Genomic DNA, 25,738 nt, shown 5'->3' on the forward strand with positions numbered 1-25,738 from the left:
TGGTGAAAAGTTGAAAACTTTTCCTTTAAAATCAAAAACAAGACAAGGATGCCCACTCTCACCACTTTTACTTAAAATTGTATTGGGAGTTCTAGCCAGAGAAATTAGGCAAGAAAAAGAAATAAAATACATCCAAATTAGAAAGGAAGAGGTAAAACTGTCATTATTTGCAGATGATATGGTATTATATATAGAAAACTCTAAAAACTCTACCAAAAAACTATTAAAACTAATAAATTAAGTAAAATTTCATGATACAAAATCACTATACAAAAATCTGTTGTATTTCTGTACACTAATAATGAACTATCAGAAAGAGAAATTAAGAAAACAATCCCACTTACAATTGCACTCCAAAGAATAAAATACCTAGGAATAAATTACATCAAAAAGATGAAAGACCTGTACTCTGAAAACTACAATACATTAATGAAAACAACTGAATAAGACACAAATAAATGGAAAGGTATTCCATGCTCATGGATTGGAAGAATTAATAATTTTAAAATGTTCATACTACCTAAAGCAATCTACAGATTCAATGCAATCCCTATCAAAATTCCAATAGTATTTTTCACAGACTTAGAACAAATGATTCTCAAATTTGTATGGAACCACAAGAGACTCCAAATAGACCCCAAATAGCCAAAGCAATCTTGAGAAAGAACAAAGCTGAGATACCCTGCTACCTGATTTCAAACTATACAATAAAGCTAGGTAATCAAAACAGTAGAGCACTGGTAAAAAAAAGACACATAAATCAATGGAACAGAATAGACAGCCCAGAAATTAACCCAAGCACATATGGTTAATTATTTTATGACAAAGGAGGACAGCATATACAAATGGGGAAAGGACAGTCTTTACAATAAATGATGTTGGAAAAACTGGACAGTTACACACAAAAGAATGAAATTGTAGCACCATTGTATACCATATATGAAAAACAAAACAAAACAGAACAGAACAAAACCCCTCAAAATGGATCAAAGATTTGAATGTTTAAGACCTGAAATCATAAAACTCTTAGAAGAAAACATAGGTAGTAAGCTCTTTGACATCAGTCTTAGCAATGTATTGTTTTGGATCTGACTTCAACAGCAAAAAGCAAAAATAAACAAATGGGCTACATTAAACTTAAAAGCTTCTGCACAGTGAAGGAAATCATCAACAAAAGAAACAGACACCTACTGACTGTGAGAAAATATTTGTAAATCATATATCTAATAAGGGGTTAATATCCAAAATATAATAAAACCTCATACAACTCAACATCAAAAAAACAAACAACTTGATTAAAAAATGAGCACAGGATATGAATAAACATTTTTTCCAAAGAAAACATACAGATGGCCAATAGGCACATGAAAAGATGTTCAGTGTCACTATTCATCAGGGAAATGCAAATCAAAACCACAATGAGGTATCTCCTCACACCTGTCAGAATGGTTATTATCAAAAAGACAAGAAACAGCAAGTTTTGGCAAGAATGCAGAAAAAAGGGAACCCTTGTACACTGTTGCTGGAAATGTACATTGGTGCAACCACTGTGGAAAACGGTATGGATACTCTTCAAAAAATTAAAAATAGAACTCTCATCTTATCCAGCAATTTGCTTTTGGGTATCTGTCCAAAGATAACAAAAACACTAATTCAAAATGATATGCACTCTTATGTTCACTATAGCATTATTTACCATAACCCAGATACAGAAGCAAGCTAAGTGTCCATCAGTGGATGAATGGATAAAGAAGTGGTATATATATATGTAATGGAATATTACTCAGCCATAAGTAAAAGAATGAAATCTTGCCAATTGTGGCAACATGGATGGAAAACATCGATATTATGCTAAGTGAAATAAGACAAAGACAAGTACTACATAATTCACTTATATAATTCCACTTATATGTGGACTGTAAAACACAAAACAAACAAATTAAGCAAAAGAAAACCAGATTCATAGATACAGAGAACATATTGGTGGTTTCCAGAGAGGAGGCAAGTTGGTTGGGTGCAAAATAGGTGAAGGGGATCAAGAGGTACAAACTTCCAGATATAAAATAAGTAAGTCGGGCTTCCCTGGTGGCGCAGTGGTTGGGAGTCTGCCTGCCGATGCAGGGGACATGGGTTCGTGCCCCAGTCCGGGAAGATCCCACATGCCGTGGAGTGGCTAGGCCTGTGAGCCATGGCCGCTGACCCTGCGTGTCCAGAGCCTGTGCTCCACAACGGGAGAGGCCACAAGAGTGAGAGGTCTGCGTACTGCAAAAAAAAAAAAAAAAAAAAAAAAAAAGAATAGGGACTGGACCTGCACCTCTGGGATGGAGCTGTGAAGGAGTTAAAGTTTCTACACACTAGGGAGCCCCTTCACTGGTGGAGATGGGGGGGGTGTGGGAGGTAAGCTTCAGAGCCATGAAGGAGAGTGCAGCAGCAGGGGTGCAGAGGGCAAAGTGGAGAGATTTCTGCACTAAGGATTGGTGCTGACCAGCACTCACCAGCCTGAGAGTCTTGTCTGCTCACCTGCCATGGTGGGTGGGGGCCGGAAGCTAAGGCTCAGGCTTCGGAGGTCAGATCCCAGGGAGAGGACTGGGGTTGGACGTGTGAAGACAGCCTGAAGGGGGCTAGTGTGCCACAGCTAGCTGAGAGGGAGTCCAGGAAAAAGTCTGGACGTGCCTAAGAAGCAAGAGACCATTGTGTCGGGGTGCGTGAGGAAAGGGGATTCCTTCCCAGTGTGCCCACAGAAGTCAGAGCACTGCCTAAATGAGCTTCAGAGATGGGTGTGAGCCACGACTATCAGCTCAGACCCCAGAGACGGGCATGAACCACTAATGCTGCTGCAGCTGCCACCAAGGATCCTGTGTGCAAGCACAAGTCACTACCCACACCCGCCTGGGAGCCTGTGCAGCCCGCCACTGCCCGGGTCCCGTGATCCAGGGACAACTTCCCCGGGAGAACACATGGCTCGCCACAGGCTGTTGCAATGTCACGGCAGTGGCCACAGGCTTGCCCTGCATTCTAATTATGAACCATACCCTTCCCTCTCCCTGGCCTGAGGGAGCAAGAGAGCCCTAATCTGCTGCTTTAACCTCCTCCTGTCTGGGTATGGAAGAGGCTCAGGGCGGCCTACATGCAGAGGCGGGGCCGAAACAAAGCTGAACCCCAGTACCTGTATGAACAAAGAAGAGAAAGGGAAATTTCTCTGTGCAGCCTCAGGAGCAACAGATTAAATCCCCAGAGTCAACTTGATAAACCCCGCATTTGAAGAATACCTGAACAGACAATGAATGTTCTCAAAACTGAGGCAGCAGACTTTGGGAGCAAACTTAGACTTGGGATTTGCTTTCTGCATCTAATTTGTTTCTGGTTTTATGTTTTTCTTAGTTTAGTTTTTAGTGCTTATTATCATTGGTGGATTTGTTTATGGGTTTGGTTTCTCTCCTCTTTTACTTCAAATTTTTTGAATTATTTTTTATTTAATTTAATTTATTTATCTATTTTTATTTTTCATTTTTTTCTTTTTCTGAGCATGCATGTGTATGCTTCTTTGTGTGATTTTGTCTGTTTAGGTTTGCTTTTACCATTTGTCCTAGGGTTCTATCTCTTCATTTTTTTTTTTTTTCTTCCTTTTCTTCTGAGCTGTGTGGCTGGCAGGGTCTTGGTGTGCCAGCCGGGTGTTATGCCTGAGCTTCTGAGATGGGAGGGTCAAGTCCAGGACATTGGACCATGAGAAACCTCCCGGCCCCATGCAATATCAATCAATGAGAGTGCACACAGAGATCTTCATCTAAACACTAAGACCCACCTCCACCAAATGGCCAGCAAACTCCAGTGCTAGACGCCCCCTGCCAAACAACTAGCAAGACAGGAACACAACCCCATCCATTAGCAGAGAGGCTGCCTAAAGTTATACTAAGTTCACAGACACTCCAAAACACACCACTGGATGCAGCCCTGCCCACCAGAAAGACCAGATACAACCCCACCCCTAGAACACAGGAACCAGTCCACTCCACCAGGAAACCTACTCAAGCCACTAAACCAACCTCACCCACTGGGGCAGACACCAAAAACAACAGTAACTACGAACATGCAGCCTGCGAAAAGAAGACACCAAACACAGCAGTTAAACAAAATGAGAAGAAAAAGAAATATGCAGCAGAGGAAGGAGCAAAGTAAAAACTCACCAAATGAAACAAATGAAGAGGAAATAGGCAGTCTACCTGAAAAAGAATTCAGAGTAATGATAGCAAAGATGATCCAAAATCTTGGAAATAGAATGGAGAAAATACAAGAAATGTTTAGCAAGGACCTAGAAGAACTAAAGAGCAAACAAACAATGATGAACAACACAATAAATGAAATGAAAAATTCTCTAGAAGGAATCAATAGCAGAATCAGTTATTCTGCAGAAGAATGGATAAGTGACCTGGAAGATAAAATAGTGGAAATAACTACCACAGAGCAGAACAAAGGAAAAATAATGAAAAGAATTGAGGACAGTCTCAGAGACTTCTGGGACAACAACATTAAAGGACCAATATTCGAATTATAGGGGTCCCAGAAGAAGAAGAGAAAAAGAAAGGGACTGAGAAAATATTTTAAGAGATTATAGTTGAAAACTTCCCTAACATGGGAAAGGAAATAGTCAATCAAGTCCAGGAAGCTCAGAGAGTTCCATACAGGATAAATCCAAGGAGAAGCACACCAAGACACATATTAATCAAACTATCAGAAATTAAATTCAAAGAAAAAGTATTAAAAGCCAGAGAAAAGCAATAAATAATATACAAGGGAAACCCAAGAAGGTTAACAGCTGATCCTTCAGCAGAAACTCTGCAAGCCAGAAGGGAGTGGCAGGACATATTTAAAGTGATGAAGGAGAAAAACCTACAATCAAGATTACTCTATTCAGATTTGTCAAATCATTCAGATTTGACAGAGAAATTAAAACCCTTACAGACAAGCAAAAGTTAAGAGGATTCAGCACACCAAACCAGCTTTACAACAAATGCTAAACGAACTTCTCTAGGCAGGAAAAACAAGAAAAGGAAAAGACCTACAATAAAAAATCCAAAACAATTAAGGAAATGGCAATAGGAGCATACATATTGATAATTACTTTAAATGTAAATGGATTAAATGCTCCAACCAAAAGACACAAACTGGCTGAATGGATACAAAAACAAGACCCATATATATGCTGTGTACAAGAGACCCATTTCAGACCTAGGGACACATACAGACTGAAAGTGAGTGGATGGAAAAAGATATTCCAAGCATATGGAAATCAAAAGAAAGCTGAAGAAGCAATACTCATATCAGACAAAACAGATTTTAAAATAAATGCTATTACAAGAGACAAAGAAAGACACTACATAATGATCAAGGGATCAATCCAAGAAGAAGATATAACAATTGTATATATTTATGCACCCAACATAGGAGCACCTCAATACATACGGCAAATGCTAACAGCCATAAATGGGGAAGTCAACAGTAACACAATAATAGTTGGAGACTTTAACACCCCACTTTCACCAATGGACAGATCATCCAAAATGAGAATAAGTAAGGAAACACAAGCTTTAAAAGACACATCAGGCCAGATAGACTTAATTGATATTCATAGGACATTCCATCCAAAATCAACAGAATACACATTCTTCTCAAGTGCTCATGGAACATTCTCCAGGATAGATCATATCTTGGGTCACAAATCAAGCCTTGGTAAATTTAGGAAAATTGAAATTGTATCAAGTATCTTTTCTGACCACAATGCTATGAGACTAGATATCAATTACAGGAAAAAAAAAACAGTAAAAAATACAAACACATGGAGGCTAAACAAATATGCTACTAAACTACCAAGAGATCACTGAAGAAATCAACGAGGAAATCAAAATATACCTAGAAACAAATGACAATGAAAACACGATGACCCATAACCTATAGAATGTAGGAAAAGCAGTTCTAAGTGGGAAAATTACAGCAGTACAATCTTACGTCAGGAAACAAGAAAAATCTCAAATAAACAACCTAATCTTAAAGCAATTAGAGAAAGAAGAATAAAAAGCCCCAAAGTTAGCAGAAGGAAAGAAAACCTAAACATCAGATCAGAAATAAATGAAAAAGAAATGAAGGAAACCATAGTAAAGATCAATAAAACTAAAGGCTGGTTCTTTGGGAAGATAAACAAAATAGATAAACCATTAGCCCCACACTCATTAAGAAAAAAAGGGAGAAGACTCAAATCAACAGAATTAGAAATGAAATAGAAGTGACAACAAACACTGCAGAAACACAAAGGGTCATGAGAGACTACTATAAGCAACTATATGCTAAAAAATGGACCATCTGGAAGAAATGGACAAATTCCTAGAAAAGTATAACCTTCCAAGACTGAATCAGGAAGAAACAGAAATATGAACAGACCTATCACAAGCACTGAAATTGAAACTGTGATTAAAAATCTTCCAACCCACAAAAGCCAAGGACCAGATGGCTTCACAGGTGAATTCTTTCAAACATTTAGAGAAGAGCTAACACCTATCCTTCCCAAGCTCTTCCAAAATATAGCAGAGGGAGGAACACTCCCAAACTCATTCTACGAGGCCACCATTGCTCTGATACCAAAACCAGACAAAGATGTTACAGAAAAAGAAAACTACAGGCCAATATCACTGATTACGCATATGCAAAAATCCTCAACAAAATACTAGCAAACAGAATCCAATAGCACATTAAAAGCATCATACACCATATTCAAGTGGGGTTTATCCCAGGAATGCAAGGATTCTTTAATATACACAAATCAATCAGTGTGATAAACCATATTAACAAATTAAGGGAGAAAAAACATATGATCATCTCAATAGATGCAGAACAACTTTCAACAAATTTCAGCACCCATTTATGATAAACACCCTCCAGAAAGTAGACATAGAGGGAACTTAAAGGGCATATATGACAAACCCACAGCTAACATCATTCTCAATGGTGAAAAACTGAAACCATTTCCACTAAGATCAGTAAAAAGACATGGTTTCCAACTGTCACCCCTATTATTCAACATAGTTTTGGAAGTTTTAGCCACAGCAATCAGAGAAGAAAGGGAAATAAAAGGAATCCAAATCAGAAAAGAAGAAGTAAAACTGTCACTGTTTGCTGATGACATGATACTATACATAGAGAATCCTAAAGAAGCTAACAGAAAACTACTAGAGCTAATCAATGAATTTGGTAAAGTAGCAGGATACAAAATTAATGCACAGAAATCTCTTGCATTCCTATACACTAACAACGAAAAATCTGAAAGAGAAATTAAGGGAACACTCCCATTTACCACTGCAACAAAAAATAAAATACCTAGGAATAAACCTACCTAAGGAGACAAAAGACCTGTATGCAGAAAACTATAAGACATTGATGAAAGAAATTAAAGATGATATAAACAGATGGAGAGATATACCATGTTCTTGGATTGGAAGAATCAACATTGTGAAATTGACTATACTACTCAAAACAATCTACAGATTCAATGCAATCCCTATCAAACTACTAATGGCATTTTTCACAGAACCAGAACAAAAAATTTCACAATTTGTATGGATACACAAAAGACCCAGAATAGCGAAAGAAATCTTTAGAAGGAAAGACGGAGCTGGAGGAATTAGGCTCCCTGACTTCAGACTATATTACAAAGCTACAGTAATCAAGACAGTATGGTACTGGCACAAAAACAGAAAGATAGATCAATGGAATAGGATAGAAAGCCTAGAGATAAACCCACACACATATGGCCACCTTTTCTTTGACAAAGGAGGTAAGAATATACAATAGAGAGACAGCCTCTTCAATAAGTGGTACTGGGAAAACAGGACAGCTACATGTAAAAGAATGAAATTAGAACACTTCCTAACACCATACATAAAACTAAACTCAAAATGGATAAAGACCTAAATGTTAAGGCCAGACACTATAAAACACTTACAGGAAAACATAAGCAGAACACTCTATGATACAAATCACAGGAAGATCCTTTTTGACCTACCTCCTAGAGTAATAGAAATAAAAACAAAAATAAACAAATGGGACCTAATGAAACTTCAAAACTTTTGAATAGCAAAGGAAACCATAAACAAGATGAAAAACAATCCTAGAATGGGAGAAAATATTTGCAAACGAAGCAAATGACAAAGGATTAGCCTCCAAAATATACAAGCAGCTCATGTAGCTCAATATCAGAAAAACAAACAACCCAATCTAAAAATGGGCAGAAGACCTAAATAGACATTTCTCCAAAGAAGATATACAGATTGCCAACAAACACTTGAAAGGATGCTCAACATCACTAATTATTAGAGAAATGCAGATCAAAACCACAATGAGGTACCACCTCACACTGGTCAGAATGGCCATCTTCAAAAAATCTACAAACAATAAATGCTGGAGAGGGTGTAGAGAAAAGGGAACCCTCCTGCACTGTTGGTGGGAATGTAAATTGATACAGCCACTATGGAGAACAGTATGGAGGTTACCCAAAAAAACAAAAATAGAACTACCATATGACCCAGCAATCCCACTACTGGGCATATACCCTGAGAAAACCATAATTCAAAAAGTGAAATGTACCTGACTGTTTATTGCAGCATTATTTACAATAGCCAGGACATGGAAGCAACCTAAGTGTCCATCGACAGATGAATGGATAAAGAAGATGTGGCACATATATACAATGGCATATTACTCAGCCATAAAAAGAAACAAAATTAAGTTATTTGTAGTGAGGTGGATGGACTTAGAGTCCGTCATACAGAGTGAAGTAAGTCAGAAAGAGAAAAACAAATACTGTATGGTAACACATATATATGGAATCTAAAAAACTAAAAAATGGTTCTGATGAGCCTAGGGGCAGGACAGGAATAAAGATGCAGACGTAGAGAATGGACTTGAGGACACGGGGAGATGGACTGTTAAGCTGGATGAAATCAGAGATTAGCACCAACATATATACACTACCAAATGTAAAATAGATAGCTAGTGGGAAGCAGCCGCATAGTACAGGGAGATAAGCTGGGTGCTTTGTGATCACCTAGAGGGGTGGGATAGGAAGTGTGGGAGGGAGGTGCAAGAGGGAGGAGATATGGGGATATATGTATATGTATAGCTTTGTTATAAAGCAGAAACTAACACACCATTGTAAAGCAATTATACTCCAATAAAGATGTTAAAAATAATAATTAAAAAATTAAAAAAGAAAAAAGCTAAAAAAGAAAAAACATGATATAAAGATGCAAATATACTATAGTTACAAATTTAATCAGTGGAGAGATTTAAAATGGCAGTGTAACTGTGAAAAAAATAAGGAAAGGTTATATGAATGAACTAATAAACCTTTATCTAGCACGAGAGATCAACAAATAATGCTGAAATTTGATAAATCTAGACACAGTAGTATAAATGTACTTATTCATCGAGAATTGAAGGAAATTTCCAAAAGACTAACAACAGAATATTTTTCAGTTATAGGATTGTTATTCATTAAAAATCTTCTGTATTTGACTTTCAAACTGTACATGAAATACCTTAATAATATTTTAACCTTAGAATATTATTCTCACCCATCAAATGTTAAAGACTAAACATGAATTTTTTTTTTCTTAAAAAAATAAAGTTCTACGTTTGAAGTAGAAGTCAGTTTACCTTTGGAGAGGGGGAAAGGAGGAAGGAAATAATAGAAAGTAACTCACCCAAGCAAAAGTCACTGAGGTCAGCAAAAGAACATCTGAGCACAGAGTCTTTTCTGCCTTCCTCAGTGTTAACTGGAAACAAGAACAAAAAAGACTTTCTAGTTTTGGGGAATAAAAACATAATGACAGTTAGAACAATTACCGTGGTGACTGCTGTCCAAATAACAGCCAAACATGAAGAAATGTTTTTAAGTTAATGAGTGGAAATGAGAGATACATCTATATTACATTTTAACACTTTGATTCTCTTAAACAATTAGCCACTTTCCTTACTGGACATAGATGTAAGCTGACTATTTAAAATAGTGATTTCCCAATACTATTGAAAAGAGAATATTGGCATTTTCAAATTATCCAGAGGAAGAAGCAACCCTACGGAATCATAAGGGAATCAATTTTCATAATATAAAAGCTCTTAGAGATGGAAGGGAAAATGAAAACACACCCATCCACTGAATGACAGGGGCCTGGTTGCATTCTGACTCCTGACTCTTGTGAAAAGGGATTGTCTGAAGGTATAATGAGTCTCAGACAGTCAGATGTGTGTAGTTTTATTTGCCAACACTTGCACAACACATCTTCGTGCAACCAAATGTTCACTCATTTACTGTCAGTATTATTTACAGTTTTGGGTCTTTCTTTTTAGGGAACTGAGTTTATTATTGCTGGCATATTTAATTACTGGTAATAAATTCTCACCAGGAATGCTAATGAGCCAGTGATTTAGGTGGCTGATCTGTCTTCTCTTGCCAACAGAAAGTGTTAGGTCCATATTTGCATGGGGTTGGCTACCTTCAAGGATAAAAAGAAATGAACACACATCTCACCAACGCATGGCCTTTTGTCTGACTGGCATAGGCTACTGTTCTCCTTTCTATGCCAATCTCCTTCCCGAAGACTCTATAAACACTAGTGGAAAACACTATTCTTTAAAAGTTAAACAAGAAAGTAGAGCTCACCTTGCTCTGCTTTGTCAGCAGAGATTGAGATTACAGAAGTGGGAGCCTGAGATTCACTCTCAGTTGACTGGAAGAGTGAGGTAGATTGGCTCAAGTTCTTTGAGTAAGCATAGCTCTGGGCCAGGCAAGGCAGGGATCTCCGAGATGGTTTTAATGAAGTTTCTTTTGCTATCTCACTCTTGCTTATATTCATACCTGCAAATTCAAAATGGCAAGTTTTAGCAACAAGAAATAATCAGCAGAAATCAACAAATAATTTTAATTCTTGTGATGGCTGTTTCAGAAAAGTACTCTTGAAAAGTATCACCTAGGGATTAGCACTAGTGGAATTCGTTTGTTTCTATATTGTCAGAGGAAGTGTTTTGAGATTTTTGTCAAATAGTTATGAGAAATAAACAGCTCCTCTTCCAGTTTAAGCTTTCACTGTTTTTTAAAGGTTCTGTAAGAAAGAAACTGAGGTTTAAATTCATTTGGAGAGTTATGAGAATAATAATTGGGATTGTCTTTGGATAAATTTAACCATTTAGGTTTTTAAGCAGTAAAATAAATAAAACCTAATGTGTAGAAATTAAAATTACTATTATTAACCAGAACACTTCTTTCTATAACCTATCCTCCTTTAAACACACCACATAATGTACTAATAGTGATCAAGAGGCTGGAAAGGAACAGCATACATGGTTTAGTACAAAAACTGACCAGCAGGGGGACAGCATTCCTGTGCTCCATGTAACAGTCCCTCTCCTCATGCAGAGAAGACTGATCTGCCAGAAGAAAGAATGCCCCTCAACAGGACTCTGCCTCCATAATTGGAAGTCCCAGTAACTGTATTCTCCCAGCAATGAATGACCCCATGTCCCTGTATGCCCCTGTCCCCATCCATCCTCATCCCCCTTACATTAATCCCAGGGCATTCCTCAGTCCTGGAATACTGCTATGGGTATTCTGGTATATGCCTTTTTTGCACATATTGAGTATTTCTCTAAGAGGAAACACTTAGATGTACAACTGCTGGTTTGAAGGGCATGAATATTTATCATTTGGATAAATAATGCCAAACTGCCTTCCCTAAAAGCTTTATCTTTTCACACTTCCCCAAACAGTACAAGATGGAATCCATTTCTTTATGAAATTCCTTGGGGAACTCTAGATAGTATCATTTGTTTTAATTCTGAATAAAATAAAAAGCCAACAAACAAAAAAAATGGTTTTAATCTTCATGTTCCAGATTGAACATGTTTTCATATATTTCTAGCCAATTATAATTCTTAAGTGACTAAGCTATTTTATAGTCTTCCTAGTGTGTTGTTAGGCTTTTTCTTATTATTTTATAGTATGTGTGTGTATATAAACATATGCGGGAGTTTGGGGTATCAACCCTTCATGCAGTTAAAAATCCACATACAATTTAAAACCAGCCCTCTGACTCCACTGTTCCTATCAGTAGTTCTGCATCTGCAGAGTCAACCAACCTCAGATTGTGTAGTACTGTAGAATTTTTATTGAAAACAATCCATGTGTAAGGGGACCCTCACAGTTCAAACTTTTGTTGTTCAAGGGTCAACTGTATATACATTCATATAGACATATAGACATATATATGTATATAGTATTTTAGTGACTACATATTAAATGTAATATATGCTGTGTTTATTTCATTTAGTTTTCTAACAATCTTACCAGGCAGACATTATACCTATTAGCTATGTGGAAACTGAAACTTAGAGAGGATATGTAACATTCCTTATATCACACCAACAAGAAAACTGTTTGGGATTTATATTCCAAACAGTTTCTAGTGCTAAAACCATCACATCATGTTGCATCATAAATTAAGTCTGAAACTCCTGCACACCATCCATTTACCTCGAAAATCACAGACACTGAAATGTAAAGAACAGACACCAAAATTCATTCTGGTAGAGGCTAAAACTCAGACGGAATATACCTAGAAACACATCTGCTTTTACCACCCTCCCTATTCACCTGCCCATATTCTCTATATTAAAGTAAATTTCAAATGTAGTGATTGAAAGGTGAAAAAGACAAAGGAAACCCACCAGTACATACAGCACTCAAGTAATGAAAATTTTGCCTTGCAATTACTCATCTTAATTCCATTTTTGAGACAGAGTAGACTCTGGGTCTTAATAGGTGTGGGCAAGGGGTACAGACAGGAAAGGAAATTACTGAAAATTATATTTTCAGTAATTATATTTATTATAAGACAAACAAATTTAACTAAACTCTACTCATATTGGTTCAGTCAATACTTTTTGGCTACTTTATAATCAGCTTATGAATTAACTCCAGATTTCTAAGGATATTTTCAAATGCATGAATTCAAATAAAGACAAGCAGAGGTACCAATATTCATTGCCCTTTGAGACAAATGAGAATCTTGAAAAAAAAAAAAGACAATTTTTGAGAGGTTCTATAGAAATAAGACATAGTTGAATAGATGAAATGCAGACAAACCTAGCAGTAGGGATTTTATCTTCCCGTTTTATAAAAAAAAATGTATTTATTTTCACGTTAATTCTCAGTGTGAAAATAAAATGTGAACTAGAAAGGGATTGAAGAAAGAATTATGAATTGATCCAGTCTCTTAGCTTTCTGGGACTCTGTAATGATAAGAAAGGAAAATACCCTTTTGAAGAGGAATTCTCCAAGGCCCACAGAACTCATACTGAAAGCCTACTCATACACCATACAATCCCCCTTATTTAAGGACCGACTAGTGTTTTCTATACTACATTCAAAGAATAGCACAGGGGGACGAGGGGAAGATGGCGGAAGAGTAAGACGCAGAGATCACCTTCCTCCCCACAGATACACCAGAAATACATCTACACGTGGAACAACTCCTACAGAACACTTACTGAACGCTGGCAGAAGACCTCAGACCTCCCAAAAGGTAAGAAACTCCCCACGTATCTGGGTAGGGCAAAAGAAAAAAGAATAAACAGAGACAAAAGAATAGGGACGGGGCCTGCACCAGTGAGAGGGAGCTGTGAAGGAGGAAAGGTTTCCACACACTAGGAAGTCCCTTGGCGGGCAGAGACTGCGGGTGGCAGAGGGGGAAAGCTTCGGAGCCGCGGAGGAGAGCGCAGCAACAGGGGTCCGGAGGGCAGAGTGGAGAGATTCCTGCACAGAGAATCAGTGCCGACCAGCACTCACCAGCCTGAGAAACTTGTCTGTTCACCCGCCAGGGCGGGCGGGGCTGGGAGCTGAGGCTCGGGCTTTGGACGGAGCACAGGGAGAGGACTGGGGTTGGCGGCGTGAACACAGCCTGCAGGGGGTTAGTGCACCACGGCTAGCCGGGAGGGAGTCCGGGGAAAAGTCTGGACTTGCCGAAGAGGCAAGAGACTTTTTCTTCCCTCTTTGCTTCCTGGTGCGCGAGGAGAGGGGATTAAGAGCACTGCTTAAAGGAGCTCCAGAGACGGGTGCGAGCCGCGGCTAAAAGCGCAGACCCCAGAGACGGGCATGAGACGCTAAGGCTGCTGCTGCCGCCACCAAGAAGCCTGTGTGCGAGCACAGGTCACTATCCACACCCCCCTTCCAGGGAGCCTGTGTAGTCCGCCACTGCCAGGGTCCCGGGATCCAGGGACAACTTCCCCGGAAGAACGCACGGCGCGCCTCAGGTTGGTGCAACATCACGCCAGCCTCTGCCACTGCAGGCCCGCCCGACACTCCGTGCCCCTCCCTCCCCCCGGCCTGAGTGAGCCAGAGCCCCCGAATCAGCAGCTCCTTTAACCCCATCCTGTTTGAGCAAAGAACAGATGCCCTCCAGCGACCTAAATGCAGAGGCGGGGCCAAATCCAAAGCTGAGCCCTGGGAGCTGTGAAAACAAAGAAGAGAAAGGGAAATCTCTCCCAGCAGCCTCAGAAGCAGCGGATTAAAGCTCCACAATCAACTTGATGTATCCTGCATCTGTGGAATACATGAATACACAACGAATCATCCCAAATTGAGGAGATGGACTTTGAGAGCAAGATTTATGATTTTTTTCCCCTTTTCCTCTTTTTGTGAGTGTGTATGTGTATGCTTCTGTGTGAGATTTTGTCTGTATAGCTTTGCTTCCACCATTTGTCCCAGGGTTCTTTCCATCCGATTTTTTTGGTTTGTTTTTTAATTTATTTTTCTTAATAATTATTTTTTATTTTAATAACTTTATTTTATTTTACTTTATCTTCTCTCTTTCTTTCCTTCCTTCCTTCCCTCCTTTAGACAATGAATCATCCTAAATTGAGGAGGTGGACTTTGAGAGCAAGATTTATGATTTTTTCCCCTTTTCCTCTTTTTGTGAGTGTGTATGTGTATGCTTCTGTGTGAGATTTTGTCTGTATAGCTTAGCTTTCACCATTTGTCCTAGGGTTCTATCCATCTGTTTTCTTTCTTTTGTAAAAAATTTTTTTCTTATTATTTTTTATTTTAATAACTTTATTATATTTTATCTTATTTTATTGTATTTTACTTTATCTTTTCATTTCTTTCTTTCTTTCTTTCCTTCTTTCTTTCTTTCTTTCTTTCTTCCCTTCCTTCCTCCTTTCTTTCTTTCTTTCTTTCTTTCTTTCTTTCTTTCTTTCTTTCTTTCTTTCTTTCTTTCCTTCTTTCTTTCTTTCTTCCCTTCCTTCCTTCCTTCTTTCTTTCTACTTCTACTAATTCTTTCTTTCTACTTTTTCTCCCTGTCATTCTGAGCCATGTGGATGAAAGGCTCTTGGTGCTACAGCAAGGAGTCAGTGCTGTGCCTCTGAGGTGGGAGAGCCAACCTCAGGACACTGGTCCACAAGAGACCTCGCAGCTCCACATAATATCAAACGGCGAAAATCTCCCAGAGATCTCCATCTCAACACCAGCACCCAGCTTCACTCTACGACCAGCAAGCTAAAGGGCTGGACACCCCATGTCAAACAACTAGCAAGACACGAACACAAGCCCACCCATCGGCAGAGAGGCTGCCTAAAATCATAATAAGTCCACAGACACCCCAAAACACACCACCAGACGTGGACCTGCCCACCAGAAAGAAAAGATCCAGCCTCATCCACCAGAACACAGGCACTAGTCCCCTCCACCAGGAAGCCTACACAACCCACTGAACCAACTTTAGCCACTGGGGACAGACACCAAACACAACGGGAACTACGAACCTGCAGCCTGCAAAAAGGAGACCCCAAACACAGTAAGATAAGCAAAATGAGAAGACAGAAAAACACACAGCAGATGAAGGAGCAAGATAAAAACCCACCAGACTGAACAAATGAAGAGGAAATAGGTAGTCTACCTGAAAAAGAATTCAGAATAATGATAGTAAAGATGATCCAAAATCTTGGAAATAGAATAGACAAAATGCAAGAAACATTTAACAAGGACCTAGAAGAACTAAAGATGAAACAAGCAACGATGAACAACACAATAAATGAAATGAAAAATACTCTAGATGGGATCAATAGCAGAATAACTGAGGCAGAAGAACAGATAAGTGACCTGGAAGATAAAATAGTGGAAGTAACTACTGCAGAGCAGAATAAAGATAAAAGAATGAAAAGAACTGAGGACAGTCTCAGAGACCTCTGGGACAACATTAAACACACCAACATTCGAATTATAGGGGTTCCAGAAGAAGAAGAGAAAAAGAAAGGGACTGAGACAATATTTGAAGAGATTATAGTTGAAAACTTCCCTAATATGGGAAAGGAAATAGTTAATCAAGTCCAGGAAGCACAGAGAGTCCCATACAGGATAAATCCAAGGAGAAGTATGCCAAGACACATATTAATTAAAACTGTCAAAAATTAAATACAAAGAAAACATATTAAAAGCAGCAAGGGAAAAACAACAAATAACACACAAGGGAATCCCCATAAGGTTAACAGCTGATCTTTCAGCAGAAACTCTGCAAGCAAGAAGGGACTGGCAGGACATATTTAAAGTGATGAAGGAGAAAAATCTACAACCAAGATTACTCTACCCAGCAAGGATCTCATTCAGATTTGATGGAGAAATTAAAAACTTTACACACAAGCAAAAGCTGAGAGAGTTCAGCACCACCAAACCAGCTTTACAATAAATGCTAAAGGAACTTCTCTAGGCAAGAAACACAAGAGAAGAAACAGACCTACAGTAACGAACCCAAAACAATTAAGAATATGGGAATAGGAACAAACATATCCATCATTACCTTAAATGTAAATAGACTAAATGCTTCCACCAAAAGACACAGATTGGCTGAATGGATACAAAAATAAGACTCATATATATGCTGTCTACAAGAGACCCACTTCATACCTAGAGACACATACAGACTGAAAGTAAGGGGATGGAAAAAGATATTCCAAGTAAATGGAAATCAAAAGAAAGCTGGATTAGCAATTCTCATATAAGACAAAATAGACTTTAAAGTAAAGACTATTAGAAGAGACAAAGAAGGACACTATATAATGATCAAGAGATTGATCCAAGAAGAAGATAAAACAATTGTAAATATTTATGCACCCAACATAGGAGCACCTCAATACATAAGGCAAATACTAACAGCCATAAAAGGGGAAATCAACAATAACACATTTATAGTAGGGGACTTTAACACCCCACTTTCACCAATGGACAGATCATCCAAAATGAAAATAAATAAGGAAACACAAGCTTTAAATGATACATTAAACAAGATGGATTTAATTGATATTTAAGGACATTCCATCCAAAAACAACAGAATACACATTTTTCTCAAGTGTTCATGGAAAATTCTCCAGGATAGATCATATCTTGGGTCACAAATCAAGCCTTGGTAAATTTAAGAAAATTGAAATTGTATCAAGTATCTTTTCTGACCACAACGCTATGAGACTAGATATCAATTACAGGAAAAGATCTGTAAAAAATACAAAAACATGGAGGCTAAACAATACACTACTTAATAACGAAGTGATCACTGAAGAAATCAAAGAGGAAATAAAAAAATACCTAGAAACAAATGACAATGGAGACACGACAACCCAAAACCTATGGGATGCAGCAAAAGCAGTTCTAAGAGGGAAGTTTATAGCAATACAATCCTACCTTAAGAAACAGGAAACATCTCGAATAAACAACCTAACCTTGTACCTCAAGCAATTAGAGAAAGAAGAACAAAAAACCCCCTAAGTTATCAGAAGTAAAGAAATCATAAAAATCAGATCAGAAATAAATGAAAAAGAAATGAAGGAAACGATAGCAAAGATCAATAAAACTAAAAGCTGGTTCTTTGAGAAGATAAACGAAATTGATAAACCATTAGCCAGGCCCATCAAGAAAAAAAGGGAGAAGACTCAAATCAATAGAATTAGAAATGAAAAAGGAGAAGTAACAACTGACACTGCAGAAATACAAAAGATCATGAGAGATTACTACAAGCAACTCTATGCCAATAAAATGGACAACCTGGAAGAAATGGACAAATTCTTAGAAATGCACAATCTGCCAAGACTGAAACAGGAAGAAATAGAAAATATGAACAGACCAATCACAAGCACTGAAATTGAAACTGTGATTAAAAATCTTCCAAAAAAGAAAAGCCCAGTACCACATGGCTTCACAGGCGAATTCTGTCAAACATTTAGAGAAGAGCTAACACCTATCCTTCTCAAACTCTTCCAAAATATAGCAGAGGGAAGAACACTCCCAAACTCATTCTATGAGGCCACCATCACCCTGATACCAAAACCAGACAAGGATGTCACAAAGAAAGAAAACTACAGGCCAATATCACTGATGAACATAGATGAAAAAATCCTCAACAAAATACTAGCAAAAAGAATCCAACAGCACATTAAAAGGATCATATACCATGATCAAGTGGGGTTTATTCCAGGAATGCAAGGATTCTTCAATATATGCAAATCAATCAATGTGATAAACCATTTTAACAAATTGAAGGAGAAAAAACATATGATGATCTCAATAGATGCAGAGAAAGCTTTCGACAAAATTCAACGCCCATTTATGATAAAAACCCTCCAAAAAGTAGGCATAGAGGGAACTTTCCTCAACATAATAAAGGCCATATATGACAAACCCACAGCCAACATTGTCCTCAATTGTGAAAAACTGAAAGCATTTCTACTAAGATCAGGAATAAGACAAGGCTGTCCACTCTCACCACTCTTATTCAACATAGTTTTGGAAGTTTTAGCCACAGCAATCAGAGAAGAAAAGGAAATAAAAGGAATCCAAATTGGAAAAGAAGAAGTAAAGCTTTCACTCTTTGCAGATGACATGACACTATACATAGAGAATTGTAAAGATGCTACCAGAAAACTACTACAGCTAATCAATGAATTTGGTAAAATAGCAGGATACAAAATAAATGCACAGAAATCTCTGGCATTCCTATACACTAATGATGAAATATACGAAAGTGATATCAAGAAAACACTCCCATTTACCATTGCAACAAAAAGAATAAAATATCTAGGAATAAACCTACCTAAGGAGACAAAAGACCTGTATGCAGAAAATTATAAGACACTGATGAAAGAAATTAATGATACAAATAGATGGAGAGATATACCATGTTCTTGGATCGGAAGAATCAGTATTGTTAAAATGACTATACTACCCAAAGCAATCTACAGATTCAATGCAATCCCTATCAAACTACCACTGGCATTTTTCACAGAACTAGAACAAAAAATTTCACGATTTGTATGGAAACACAAAAGACCCCGAATAGCCAAAGCAATCTTGAGAATGAAAAACAGAGCTGGAGGAATCAGGCTCCCTGACTTCAGACTATACTACAAAGCTACAGTAATCAAGACAGTATGGTACTGGCACAGAAACAGAAATATAGATCAATGGAACAGGATAGAAAGCCCAGAGATAAACCCATGCACATATGGTCACCTTATCTTTGATAAAGGAGGCAGGAATGTACAGTGGAGAAAGGACAGCCTCTTTAATAAGTGGTGCTGGGAAAACTGGACAGGTACATGTAAATGTATGAGATTAGATCACTCCCTAACACCACACACAAAAATAAGCTCACAGTGGATTAAAGACCTAAATGTAAGGCCAGAAACTATCAAACTCTTAGAGGAAAACATAGGCAGAACACTATATGACAGAAATCACAGCAAGATCCTTTTTGACCCACCTCCTAGAGAAATGGAAATAAAAACAAAAGTAAATAAATGGAACCTAAGTAAACTTCAAAGCTTTTGCACAGCAAAGGAAACCATAAACAAGACGAAAAGACAGGCCTCAGAATGGGAGGAAATATTTGCAAATGAAGCAACTGACAAAGGATTAATCTCCAAAATTTATAAGCAGCTCAATAACAAAAAAACAACCCAATCCAAAAATGGGCAGAAGACCTAAACAGACATTTCTCCAACGAAGATATACAGACTGCCAAAAAACACATGAAAGAATGCTCAACATCATTAATCATTAGAGAAATGCAAATCAAAACTACAATGAGATATCATCTCATACCAGTCAGAATGGCCATCATCAAAATATCTAGAAACAATAAATGCTGGAGAGGGTGTGGAGAAAAGCGAACACTCTTGCACTGCTGGTGGGAATGTGAATTGGTACAGCCACTATGGAGAACAGTATGGAGGTTCCTTAAAAAACTACAAATATAACTACCATATGACCCAGCAACCCCACTACTGGGCATATACCCTGAGAAAACCATAATTCAAAAAGAGTCACGTACCAAAATGTTCATTGCAGCTCTATTTACAATAGCCAGGAGATGGAAACAACCTAAGTGTCCATCATCAGATGAATGGATAAAGAAGATGTGGCACATATATACAATGGAATATTACTCAGCCATAAAAAGAAACAAAATTGAGCTATTTGTAATGAGGTGGATAGACGTAGAGTCTGTCACAGAGAGTGATGTAAGTCATAAAGAGAAAGACAAATACCGTATGCTAACACATATATATGGAATTTAAGAAAAAAAATTTCATGAAGAGCCTAGGGGTAAGTCAGGAATAAAGACACAGACCTACTAGAGAATGGACTTGAGGATATGGGGAGGGGGAAGTGTAAGCTGTGACAAAGCGAGAGAGAGGCATGGACATATATACACTACCAAACGTAAGGTAGATAGCTAGTGGGAAGCAGCCGCATAGCACAGGGAGACCAGCTCGGTGCTTTGTGACCACCTGGAGGGGTGGGTTAGGGAGGGTGGGAGGGAGGGAGACGCAAGAGGGAAGAGATATGGGAACATATGTATATGTATAACTGATTCACTTTGTTATAAAGCAGAAACTAACACACCATTGTAAAGAAATTATACTCCAATAAAGATGTAAAAAAAAAAAAAAATAGCACAGGAAAACTCTGTCCTAGTAGTTTTTTATGCCTGTGAATATTTTGTCATGTGTTCTTATATCTTCTTTTATTTAGGAAACACAGATGTAGAATATTAAAAGATCAGTTTTTTATTACTGGGCTCTGATTGAGAATTGCCTTTTACTCTAGAAGAACATATAAGTAAAAGAATAAATATTATTTTGGAGGTGGCGGTACACAGATGGAAGATGGTGATAGTTGCTTGTAAAGATATTAGACTCAGAGAGAAATGCCTTGGGCCCGAGAAATGGCCTTGATGGGGACTCTATAATAATACTAGTCACCTTAATTCACTGACCCCAGCACATATGTTCAAAAACTGTTCTTTGAGCTAAAGATGACAATCACATTGGTTGATATTATTATTTTATAAACCAATATAGGGTGAGACTAGCTTTATGCATATCCATGTTGTCAGTATTTTCCACCATTTGATTCATCCCTGTATTCACCTAGTCATTGAGGAGATGTTATTTGGGCTTTTGCTCTCTGCAGGCATCCTGCTGACACTGGGTATACAGTGGTGAACAATGTGGACATATAATTCCTGCCCTCATGGGACTTCCATTCTAGTAGAGTGTCAGACATTGACCAAACAAGTAAATATGTATATACACATAAATTGTCTGAAATGCTATGAAAATACAGGCATGGTTATATTATGGAGAATAATAAAGGGGACTTTCTTTATGAAGTGGTCTGGGACATTTTGTCTGAAGAAGTGACATGTTAAGTCAAAAAATAAAAAGGAACCTAACATACAGAAAGGTGTTTATGTATGTTTGTGTTGACATTTATATATATGTATGTTTGTGGGGGTGCTTTTAGGCAAAGATAATAACATGTGTGAGAGCCCTGAGGTATGAAGATTGCAATGTATTTACAAATTGGAAACAACAACAATAAAACTGTTTTCAGTACAGTAAATGAGAGAAAGAAGTGTAAAGGAGCTATGGCTGCAGTCCAGGTAGGGGATAAAAATTACCTACTGTTCTTTAGGGAATTCTGCATATGCTTATTTGCCCATTATTTTCTACAAATTTATCTGCCTTATGTCCTTTTTTTGAATAATTGCATTTGCCAAAAATCATAAAGTATTTTAAATATACTCACTTCAAATGGGAAATGAAATTGGGAGAGGCAATGGAATTTACTTACTCTAGGTCATAAATCAAGCAACTGGCAGAACTGAATGTGAATGTTATGGCCATTGGATTCCAAAACCCATGATCTTTTCAGAATGCTCCATGGCTCTTCATGAACCCCAATCCTGGATAGGTCGTTACCATGGTTTCACTTCGTAGAAATATCACACAAATTTTAAGTAGAGAGCTCTGAATGTAGAAACCACAGACCGAAAGCAAACCTCAGAACCTGTAATTCTATACCCACAGTCTTAGACAACTGTGAAATATATGTTGATGAAAAATGAATATGTGCTATTTGGTACACATTAACTGGGAATGTCTACCCATCATCTATGAAACTGTTGTTCTTTTGCTGATCTATAAAATAATAGATATGAATAATATAAAATCTGCTATGAGTTAACAATGTGTGTAACTGAGTTGCACAAAATAAGTTATCAGCTATTATTTGTAATCCTAATTGTTATTTTTCAGTTTCCATCATTTAGTTAACAACGTGTGTAACTGAGTTATATGAAATAAATATTAATGATTATTTTTAAACTTAATTTTTATTCATTCAGTGTTCTATCATTTATTTAACAATTCCAAACAATTATTGAGTTCTTTCTCTGGACCAGAACTTAACTCAGTGTTGGGTGAAAATGGTGGTCAGTATCAGGAGAAGTGTATATATATATAAATAAAAGCAGTTCTTTTTATTCAAAACTAATATACAAAATATGGATAAGGCATCATAGAACCACCAAAGAGGAATCCAAGTGGTGGTACCAGGAAAGTCTTGACTGTGAAGGTAACCTGAGCTGATTCTTTTTGAAATATTCCTTCTCCTATATTTTTATTTATTTATACTTCTTGGATTTAATACATCTTTTTCAAAGGATTATGCATATAAAGAAAGTCTGTATAAAACTCTCCATAAACACGTAACTGCTGAATTTGTTAAATGCTACATGTAAAGAAAATTGAGAAAACAACGTTGATGATGCACGTATCCTTCCTACAGCTCTGCATTTTCCTTCCCATTTATCTTTAAAGCAATGCTTTCTCATTTCCTGAACTACCAAGTGTTTCCAAAGCTATCATACAGATCAGCTTTGCTAGAAACCAATATAATCTAAGCTGAAAGTATGAAATCCTAATGTTCGAAAGAGTACAGTTCTTTTCAAAGTTCCACATCGAATGCCATCATATTCTGCTTGGCATAACCAGCAATATCTGTTCTTTGCTTGGCATGATTAACAACTACCCCCACAGCACATCCAGGCCTTTTTTCTTCTATATTCTAAAGTTCCATTTCTTTTCTGGTATGATTTTACCTGGTACCCTTGAATAATATTTGATAGCTACCTATTTAAAGCTAATAACTAGAAAAGAGACCACAGTAACACATCAGTTTGGGCAAGCATATGAAACTCTTAAGTTTAAGGATAAACCTGTAGAAGTGTGGAAATGTGTCATTTCCTATATTTAGAACAGATTTTTCTAAAGCAACAATTAGTACTACTTCCAACTGTTCTAAGAGCACTTCATAAATGCTCACATATTTGAAAGGATCTCATGAAGTGACAGTTTCACTTGGGTATACACAAAGGTCCAATTGCAAATAAGATGTAATTGCAAATAAGGTATCTTCTAGAAGTACATTCACATAAGACACCTGACATCAAAGGATGTAAAGTTGTTATTAAGATACTACTTAACTCAATGGGCGTTGAGCTGATACGGAGTTTTAATTGGAAAAATAGGTTCTTTGAAAACTTCAAAGAGAAAATTGAAGAGAAAAGAAAAATTGGTTATTCTCAGTGAAAAATACATTTTTCAAAAGATCCACTCTTTTAGTAAAATTTCAAGAAGACTAACTCATCCTAAGGACTCATGTGAAAAAAAATATGTATTTTTTTTTATAGATCAAACTTTGAAATTTCTGCCAAGTACATTGTTAGAAGAATTTTGGGATATATGTAGCAAAAGAACATGATATTATAACCTAATGAATTTTATATTATGCCCACAAGAGGGAAATTTAAAAAATAAACAAAAATAAATATATTTGTCTCTTGTTTTATTCTCAAGATGAATTATGTGGTTTAGTAAGATTTTATACCTTTATCAGAAGTATTTTAGAACTGTTTGGCTGAGGGGAGGTGGTGTCTTAGGATGCCATTTCATTTCATAAAATCCAAACACATTTTTCTATATTAGTGGATACAATCAAAGCACATTTATCTAAATAATAAGCTTTGGGGAGGAAAAGCATAAATGGGCACAGACTTTTCTTATTTTTCTGCCTTGTCAAAATCATTATAGTTTTCTCTCCTTCAAAAGAACATGTGGCTTGAGTGTGTCCTTCTTGGCATAAATTATTTCTACATGATAAAAGCTGTATTTATTGAGTGCCTACAAAGTGCTAGATGCATCCTGTGTGTTACCAGTAATTCTCATAATAGTCCTGTTAGGATGTGTCATCCCCACTTTACATGTGAAAATCCTGAGACACAAAGGATGTAAGTAACTTTTCTCAAGTATCCCACACAGGAAGTGCTGGAGCCTGAAACAAACAAGGTCCATCTGATTTCAAGGCTTCTGCTCTTTGTAATATAACAAGCAACTTCTCTGTTTACTCAGAAACTTCTTTTACAAGTTTGCTCTTCACTCACTTTTTAGTTTTCCTCTCACTTTGAACAAGAAAAAGTTTGTCTACTTATAGAGTCCTAGTAGGGCAGAGATGGCTAACTCAGAGTAACTGAAGAAAGCTTAATAAAGGGATTATTTAAAGGGTGTGGGCAGGATTAAGAGAAAAAGGATAATGGTAAGGCTCCCTACAACTAACAATGCCCAGAAAACTTTACCACCCTTGGGCCTGCAGAGCAAGGAGAGGAAGTAGATATATGAACCTGGAGACAATTATAGGTGGGGGAGAGGAAATCTGGCAGATCCTGTGTGCTTAGACACAGGAATGCGGCCACTGCCAACCACAGACTGACATGAAGGGAGCCAGGGAAATAAAATACCCCAACCTCTCTTTTGTCAACTTCTAATCTGCTGCTGATGCCTCCTACTGGTCAAATCTAAACAGTAGCTAGAGGTCATGAGAACCCATGGTTGCTGTAAGTCATAGATATCAGTTTGCTGGGGCACGGGGCAGGGTAGAAAAAGGTGTGGGATGAGTCTGGAGGGATCTACAGAGATTATCCACTACACATGTACAGATGTATAACTTCAGAGGAGCTTTGAGCATCACCTTTGGGGGCAGAAAACAATGTATGCACTTTTACCACTAAAGAATAAAATTTAAAGTTTTTTTTTTTTTTTTTTTTTTTTAGTAAACTGTAAGTAGTTGTAGATGCTTACAAGCAAACATGGGAACGGCAACTATTGACGTTAATGTACTTTTGAGTTTGCTTGCTCTGTGCAAGACGATGCAGGAGACAAAGGTGAACAATATACAGTGAAATTTTAAATTAGTAACTAGCAACATTAAAAGTTATCTCTTCAATTATAATATATTACAGTGAATAAGAA

The 25,738-nt window shown here is 37.4% G+C and overlaps 1 protein-coding gene across 1 annotated transcript in view; it reads right to left on the minus strand.

Moving 5' to 3' along the window:
* Positions 1–25,738, minus strand: part of ANO3 (anoctamin 3) — a 271,028-nt gene that overhangs the window by 182,908 nt on the left and 62,382 nt on the right. The window contains exons 2-3 of the mRNA XM_004263929.3: positions 10,709–10,903; positions 9,750–9,821 (exon numbers count right to left, since the gene is read on the minus strand). Coding sequence (XP_004263977.2) covers positions 9,750–9,821; positions 10,709–10,903 — 267 coding nt within the window. The remainder of the gene's footprint in view (positions 1–9,749; positions 9,822–10,708; positions 10,904–25,738) is intronic.

This window comes from Orcinus orca, chromosome 8 (genome assembly GCF_937001465.1).
Source record: "Orcinus orca chromosome 8, mOrcOrc1.1, whole genome shotgun sequence".
Lineage (NCBI taxonomy): Eukaryota > Metazoa > Chordata > Mammalia > Artiodactyla > Delphinidae > Orcinus > Orcinus orca.